Consider the following 8,619-nt stretch of genomic DNA (forward strand, 5'->3'; position numbering starts at 1 on the left):
GCAGTTACATCGACATTGAATCGCTTTTCGTTACAACTTAACAACTTATCGGGCTTAACAACGGATGGTGCTCCAGCAATGGTTGGGAAACACGAAGGTTTAGTAAAATTGATTGAAAATGAGGCCTCCAAAGTCGGTAATACTTTAATGCTAAATTTTCATTGCATTATTCATCAAGAGAATTTATGTTCGAAGTCCCTTAAAATGGACCATGCCATGAAAGTGGTTGTCAAAGTAGTGAACTTTATCAAGTCGAACGGGTTGAATCACCGTCAGTTCCAAGAATTTCTGAAGTCATTAGACTCAGATTATAATGACGTTATGTTTTATGCGGAAGTAAGATGGCTGACCCGTGCCAAAATGTTAAAAAGAGTGTTTGATTTGCAGAAAGAAATACAATCATTTTTTGCAAGCAAGTCAAAAAGTATCCCAGAGTTTGAAGACAAAGAGTGGGTTTGCGACTTTGCATTTCTGGTCGATATAACTAACCACCTAAATGACGTTAATACTCGTCTACAAGGGAAAGATCAATTAATTAATAAGATGTATAATCATATTTCTGCATTTCAAATGAAACTTGGTCTTTGGGAACAACAGCTGAGGACAAAAAACTTTACTCACTTTCCTACATTGTCATTGCAACCAGACGTCACACAGGACGTGGCAGATAAATACTCTTCTTTGATATCTCACTTAAATCTCGAATTTAAAAACCGATTTCAGGATTTTGAAAAACATCATGTGCTTTTTCGTGCATTTGCAACGTCATTCGCGGTAGACGTGAATTTATTACCAGGAAGATTACAAATGGAACATTGTGAAATATGTTGTGATACACAGTTAAAGGAGAAATTCCATCAAGTTGGTTTGGAAGAGTTCTATAAAACATATTTGGACAAGGATAAATATCCTGCGTTTTACAAACATGCTCTGTCGATGGTTTCGCTATTTGGAAATACTTATGCATGTGAACAGCTTTTTAGTCGCATGAAGTACATCAAATCACAAGTGAGATCACGAATTACTGATGTTCATTTGGAAAACTGTTTGCATGTAGCGACATCATCATTGGAGATCAATTTTGATGCACTTAGTTCTGTAAAACAAAGTCAGATGTCTCACTTTTAAATATTTTTAAATTGTCTAATAAATATGTTTGATTCTCGGTTATGTTTTATTTTCTTGAAAAAAATAAATATACCTATTTTTTGTGTTTTTTTACATTAAACGAGGCAAGTGTTTGACCACGATCTCACCTACTGGGAAACGACGATGTGGTTGAAGCTGTAGTACGCTTGCTTGTTTACTTTAATTAACACACAAAAAAAAATTAGATGCGTGGCCCGGCAGGAAATATTATTTCTGAAATTTGGCCCGCCTTCTGAAAAGGTTGGCCACCCCTGCTCTACACCAATGATGGTCAACTTATTTGGACTCGAGGGCCGTGATACGACTTCTGAAGTGTTGTGGATTTCATTTCGATATACTGTATGTGCAACTCCCCATCTTCCTCCTCTACAAAAATTACCAAACCAACTTCATCATAACACTGTATTATAAGAAAACATAAAGCAATTGAGAAATGAGATTAAAAATCCATTGATAAAATACATTTTTATCTATTACTAATAATGAGAACACTGTGGCTCTTATCAGTTACTAGTTGGTTCAATTTTTGTAACTGTGCAAAGACCTTTGAATAGTGAACTTCTGCTAGCAGGCACTTTACAGGAAAATACATAAAACAAATATGGTAAATAGTGAAGACCAATCCTAAAGTGACACTTTAATCTATTATTTTAAACATTATTAACAAAGTTGGCTGTTTATTGCCTTCAAATTTACATCTGAACAATGAGGCACAAACTGAGCCACATCCCTTATATCAATAAACAGCTTGTGGAATGGAATAATTGTATTTTTGTTGTGTTGTTTCATGTATTTTCCTATAAGTGTTCCCTAGTAGGAGTTTTTGAACGTTTTTTTTTTTTTCAAAATCCTTTTTCACATCCTTTGCATAATCTGTATACAAATTTTGGTGGCAATTCACTTATTGGTTACTGCTACAGAATGTTCTGATTAGGAAAACTTTAATTTTGGCCACTGTGTACATAGAAACATTTGACTTCTTAAACACCTAAATACTAAATAAATTTTATGTCTTCTCTGATGTTTCTATCAATTATAGCTCTGTTAATTTTTTTTATATACAGTAGGTGATCGATTAACAAACAGTTCGGATAATGAACACTTTCACGAAAGATTTTTATGTTCGGACAATGAGCACCTCGCAGAACGAACACAAGAAGAAGCAACATAAAATAATAAATCCAATTGGTCTTCCCTTGTTTTCAGAAAACAATTAGAAACTTTTTGGAGCGCAGGAGACGTCGACATCAACGCTCAACCTGGTATATACTGATTGGATAGTATTCCTCCAAACTTTGAAACTCTCTCTTGTAATTCCAGCCTTTTATTTTTCTGACAGAAAAAATTTTTTTATAGTATTCGCAAGACTGTCAGGTGGACACTCGTTAAGTTTTGCGTCAGTTTATATTTTCGAAAGGCAAGAGTATAATAGCAAAGGTAGAGAGTGGGCAGAAGATGTCTGATGTTGCTGGGCAGTATGGCTTGAACAGATCTACAGTAGGCTGCAGTTCAATCTTATCTAAGAAAGATACAGTATAATCAAGAAGACTCGTGCAGCTAAAAGAATAAAAAAAATCACATCTGAGAAATAAAGAACATCAAAGAGCTCATAATGGAACCTGAAACACATCTGATGACAGAAGAATAAGAACTCTTGAATGAAGAACACCAAGAAACTCGGCGAGATATGTTTTCTTCTGAAAAAGAGGATTAGTGCAGATATCTGATGTTAAAGAACTTTTGAAGAAGTGGGAGGATGTCAGAACAACAGTCTTAGAATCACATCCGTACTAGGGTGAGGATAATAGGCTTGGGGATCGCTACAATTACAATGCTAGTAATTACCTCTGAAAAATCTTGAAAGAGAGAGAAAAGCAATCGATATTAGACAGATTCTTTAAACTCCCCACAAACAGAAAAAACATGACTGATAAAAATGCAAGACTCTGTATATATGTATTTTTATTATTACATGTAAATAAACGTAGTAAGAAAGTATATAATTTTTTATTTATTTTTTGGGGTCTCCAGAACAGATTAATCAAATTCCCATAAAAGTCTGGTAAATTGATAATCGGTTAACAAACAATTTGGATAACGAACACAGTCTTGGAATGGATTATGTTCATTAACTGATCATCCACTGTACTATCAATCTAAATACTGTACATCAAAACAAATTTCTTGTTTTAACTCTCTTATTATGATTTTCATGCATTTTTATTGCCCAAATTTATGAGTGAGTAACAAACTTTGTATATTTTGAATGTCTTCAGAGGAGTTTCTTATCAGTTTCAAGAAAACAGTAAAACAAATTGTTAGAAAAAAATTAAGAAGAATTAGCTAAAATACAAATATAATACTTAACCAAAACTTATCTAATGGTTGCTATATTGATACTTTACATAAATCTTTTATGTTTATAAACTGCTAAACAATGAAGTAGAAAATTCTGTATTATTATTCTCTCATTGCTGATAGTACCTAGTTAATAAGCATTAAAATTACATCCATATGGAACTGTTTAGTTAAAGCAATCAATCTTAAGTTTATTAAAGAAGTACTTTTGTCTTTATTATAGCCTGTCTTTAGCTTTAACATGTAAAAGAAAAAAATTGTATAGAACAGTGATGGCAACAGGTAGCCTGCCAAATCTGCTTCTGTTGTTCTCTACCAGACAGACAATTATGACATATTGCATATACAATAGACACCCCTATAAAATGGGTTCATATAGTTTGGATTCCTATATGACAACGAAAAAATTGTGACCGTATTCGTATAAACATGCTAAAAGAGACTCGTATGATTCGGTAAAATGTCGTCGCTGACTCGTGTTGCGATAGGATTGGTTGAATCTAGATTAATAGCAGATATTGCACAAACTGTTGAGTTTAAACAAGCAGCGGACCTACTAAAAACCATTTATTATTTAACGTCCATAAAAATTATATTTATATTAATGATGTCTCCAAAGTTCAGCGAATTTTTCGCAAAAAAAATAATTTATCAGGAATCATGTGAGTGCCATTCGATACACCGCTCCACGACGAAAACAAGGTTAAGCAATGGTGTCGTCGAACGGTGTACACTTGGTAAGTAATCCTACAACTTTTTGTTTATAACATAGTTTATATGGATTATTCCCAAAAAATTATACGTGTTTTGGAAATGTTGAGTCGAATTAGTCTAGAATCGATTAATTTTATGGAAGAAAACCTTTCAAACAGCCGTAGTCCGTAAACTGCATACGTGCTGGGCTGTGATTGGCTCATGTATTTAAAAGGACCTATAGAAAATGGATTTTATAAAAACCGGAATGTATCTACCGTGTTATAGGGGGGTCGACTGTATTTTTTTTAATAATTGCACAAAGTAATGTTTTTTTCATAATCCTTTTCTACAGTGTGTGATGAATAGAGAAACTTTATATATCATTTTTGAAGTATAGGGTGGCCATAATTAAACTATTTCACAAATACACGTATTTATAACAACTAAAAATATAAAAGTTCAAAGTACTTTTAACTTTCTGTATTTTAAATTGTTTTTTTCTCCATTAAAGCAATTTTTTGTTCTTATTTATGTTTAAGTGGTGATTTCTTAGACATATTTATGTAACAAGTATTATTTCAAGTTTTATATAATAACAATATAGATACAATAAGGAGAAGATAATACATTATAAATTGTTTGATAATTTACAAATTTATTCAAATCATAAATTATGATAATTAAAATTCTTCCATTATAAAATATTAATTCAAATACAAAATGGTTTTGTTACAGGAAGAAAATACCGGGGAAATAACATTCTACATGAAAGGAGCTGACGTAGTAATGTCTAGTATAGTCCAATATAATGATTGGCTAGATGAAGAGGTAATTGTTAGAGAATTAAAGATGAAAGCAAGTGTATAAAATTATTAAAAAAATTACTTTTTATAATAGTGTGGAAACATGGCTCGGGAAGGTCTCCGGACATTAGTCGTTGCTAAAAAAATTTTAACTGAAGACCAGTATGCTGATTTTGAGGTAATTTCCAAAAAATCTTTTTTTAGTTTATCTCTGGCTGAATTACAGAGCAGTGACTTTCATCTCCATATCTTCTACTATATTTTATCAAACACTTCTTACTATTATCTGTTTTCAATACTTTTTTACTACAGTCGACCCCCCTATAAGATCATTGATTTTTTCGTTTTATCTGAATTACATGTTGTACGAGTCATTTAGATTTTACAAATATGTGAGCCGTTCACAGCCCGGCACATGTATTTGTAAAATCTAAGTGACTCGTACAACATGTAATTCAGATAAAACGGAAAAATCAATGATCTTATAGGGGGGTCGACTGTACTAGGTTTCTGCAGTTTCCTTAGTCCACATTATTTTCATTTAATTTTTTTCTGTTAAAATATTTTTCTCAATAAAGTCTGTTCCTTATAAATGACTGTTTAGATATCTAAAAAAGATTTAATGTATAAATAAAATAAAAGTATAATCATACTTTTCATATTTAATTTGTACTTACAGAAATTTCATTTTTAAATAACAATTTATGTTTAGTTAAAAGAATGCCTTAAAATTTATTTAGGATTTAAGGATTTTATAGAAATGCAATTCTTAAGAGTTTATTCATAAAACAAACTAACAGTACTGTATTCACTAATTTTTGGAGTTAAAAAGCCTACTGATTGTTTTTAAACATTAAAAGTAGAAGAGAAATTTTGAAATTATCAATCAAATATTTTTATTTGCATTAAGGCTAAGCCTTGTTACAGGGGGTATTTTCCAATAATATATTATTATACATTTGTTAATTTTTCATCGTTTGATATACATCACATTCAAGATCATTAATAACATTACAATAATACCTTTAGTATTAAATTTTATCATTATTTTCATTTTTAAATATTTTACTTTAAGTAACATAATTAGTAAAAACAATTTTTTTTCTTTTTTTTTTAATTAATTTATTACATATTTTTTAGTTCTCTGGCAATTTGATTAAAAAAACCATTAATTTTATACATTTGATTTAACGTAAGATTGTTTAATTTAGTTCTAAAGTCTTGATTTTGTTTTGTAGATATTACTTCTATAATTTCATATTTTTGATGATATTTCTTTAGTCCTTCGCAGTCTCTTAGTATATGGTTCAGAGAATAGTCACTTGATTTACACCAATAACATCTGTCCTTAGTAAAATCAAAATAAGTATTATTGATAAACAATGAATATTTATTTAGTCTTAATTGAATTAATAATCTTTTTATATTCATATTGATATTAGCTGTTATGATGTTCGAAGTAGACGGGATGTTTAAAATGTTGATGTAGCATGGATGGTATACAGACTGATATAATAAGTTTTGATCCATTATTATTGATTGAGAAAATGCAGATTCGATCATTAGAGAGTATCCATATTGCCAATTCATTTCTGAACTATCAAATAATCTGTTTGATACACCAAAAGATTGTAATAATTTATTGAATTTATATTGCCATAGATTTTTATTGTTATCTGAGTTAAAATTTTGATTTAGCATTATTTGATGTAAGNTGCCAATTCATTTCTGAACTATCAAATAATCTGTTTGATACACCAAAAGATTGTAATAATTTATTGAATTTATATTGCCATAGATTTTTATTGTTATCTGAGTTAAAATTTTGATTTAGCATTATTTGATGTAAGAATCTTATATTATCTTTATTTGACTGTTTTAATCTATAATAGAATTTAATCAGTCTCTTTAAATAAAACAGAAATAGTTGGAATCTGTTAGTTTCGGCATGAATTGCATAACCAGAAACTGTTCTTTCTATTTCATATAATTTTCGTAAGTAAATAACATGGAATTTTTCTAAATCGTATAATAAGTCTAATGCCCAAATAGGGCTTGCATAATATATTGAAGGGATAATCAAAAAATTAAATAGTTTCATTTGTAGTTTTATATTTATAATTTTTAAAGTTGCGCATAAATAAATAATATTGTCCATCAAAGTATTTATTTTTGTAGTTAGATTTTTCAGGTGATCCAGTTGAATGATATTCCTAAATATTTTATTTCATTAACCAAGGTGAGAGATTGATTATTTAAATAGTATGATTTTTCTTGTTTTGGAAGTTTAACATTATTTTTAAATATAATTATTTTGGTTTTTGAGATATTGATTGTTAAAAACAGGGAATTCAGATAGTTGTTTGTTATATTTAGTTTGTGCTGCAAAGTGATTTTTGTTGGTGAAAGTAATACGAGATAATCTGCATATAATATATAGTGGTAAGTTCTTCCAGAAATTTGAACACCTTCAGTGTCGAGTAGAAATAATTTGTGGCGTAATAAACACTAGTATTGTGTTTTTATTCTAAAGACACATGGCAAATTTTCCATCAAATTCCTTTATTAGTTGAAACGGCACATTGTTGTTTACTCGTTTCGGGCTTTGCCCCTCTTCAGTCAACTAAAATACAATATATATATTTAACTTATAACAGTAGAGAGTTTACATAAAATAATGAGTACATAAACGGTATATAGACGTACCTTTTTGTTACACTTTGTATAATTTAAAAACGTAAAATCTGCTTTAATCGTTGTATAACTAGTATATATTATAAATAAATTAAAAGGTTAAAAGTTCTAAAATCTTCTCTTATAAGCATATTTTGATAATACAAACTAAAAAATTTTTTAACTGTTTCCTCCCCCTCTTTACCTTCCACCCCCTTTTTTATTTTTTCCTTATGCGCTGGTGTCTTAAGTGTTGCCATGTATGACGTTCGATAGAAAAAAAAAAGGAAAAAAATTATAAAAATATTATTTATAATATATTAATCCAGTTTTCGTTTATTTTAAGACTTAAGTTTTTATTTATACTGTCTTTACTTTTCATAAATATAGTAAAAAGTGTAAATAAAGTATAAATAAAAACTTAAGTCTTAAAATAAACGAAAACTGGATTAATATATTATAAATAATATTTTTATAATTTTTTTCCTTTTTTTTTTCTATCGAACGTCATACATGGCAACACTTAAGACACCAGCGCATAAGGAAAAAATAAAAAAGGGGGTGGAAGGTAAAGAGGGGGAGGAAACAGTTAAAAAATTTTTTAGTTTGTATTATCAAAATATGCTTATAAGAGAAGATTTTAGAACTTTTAACCTTTTAATTTATTTATAATATATACTAGTTATACAACGATTAAAGCAGATTTTACGTTTTTAAATTATACAAAGTGTAACCAAAAGGTACGTCTATATATCGTTTATGTACTCATTGTTTTATGTAAACTCTCTACTGTTATAAGTTAAATATATATATTGTATTTTAGTTGACTGAAGAGGGGCAAAGCCCGAAACGAGTAAACAACAATGTGCCGTTTCAACTAATAAAGGAATTTGATGGAAAATTTGCCATGTGTCTTTGGAATAAAACACAATACTAGTGT

General features: G+C 29.5%; 1 protein-coding gene across 2 annotated transcripts in view; it reads left to right on the forward strand.

Annotated features, from left to right (window-relative positions):
• LOC111629446 (probable phospholipid-transporting ATPase IIA) overlaps positions 1 to 8,619 on the forward strand; it is a 139,931-nt gene that overhangs the window by 93,729 nt on the left and 37,583 nt on the right. For both annotated transcript variants that reach the window (XM_023373349.1, XM_023373348.1), the window contains exons 17-18: positions 4,939 to 5,031; positions 5,101 to 5,184. In XM_023373349.1, the coding sequence (XP_023229117.1) occupies positions 4,939 to 5,031; positions 5,101 to 5,184 (177 nt within the window). The remainder of the gene's footprint in view (positions 1 to 4,938; positions 5,032 to 5,100; positions 5,185 to 8,619) is intronic.

The sequence above is a fragment of the Centruroides sculpturatus genome, unplaced genomic scaffold (assembly GCF_000671375.1).
Source record: "Centruroides sculpturatus isolate CEXI.00-Female unplaced genomic scaffold, Cexi_2.0 scaffold85, whole genome shotgun sequence".
In the NCBI taxonomy this organism is placed as follows: Eukaryota; Metazoa; Arthropoda; class Arachnida; order Scorpiones; family Buthidae; genus Centruroides; species Centruroides sculpturatus.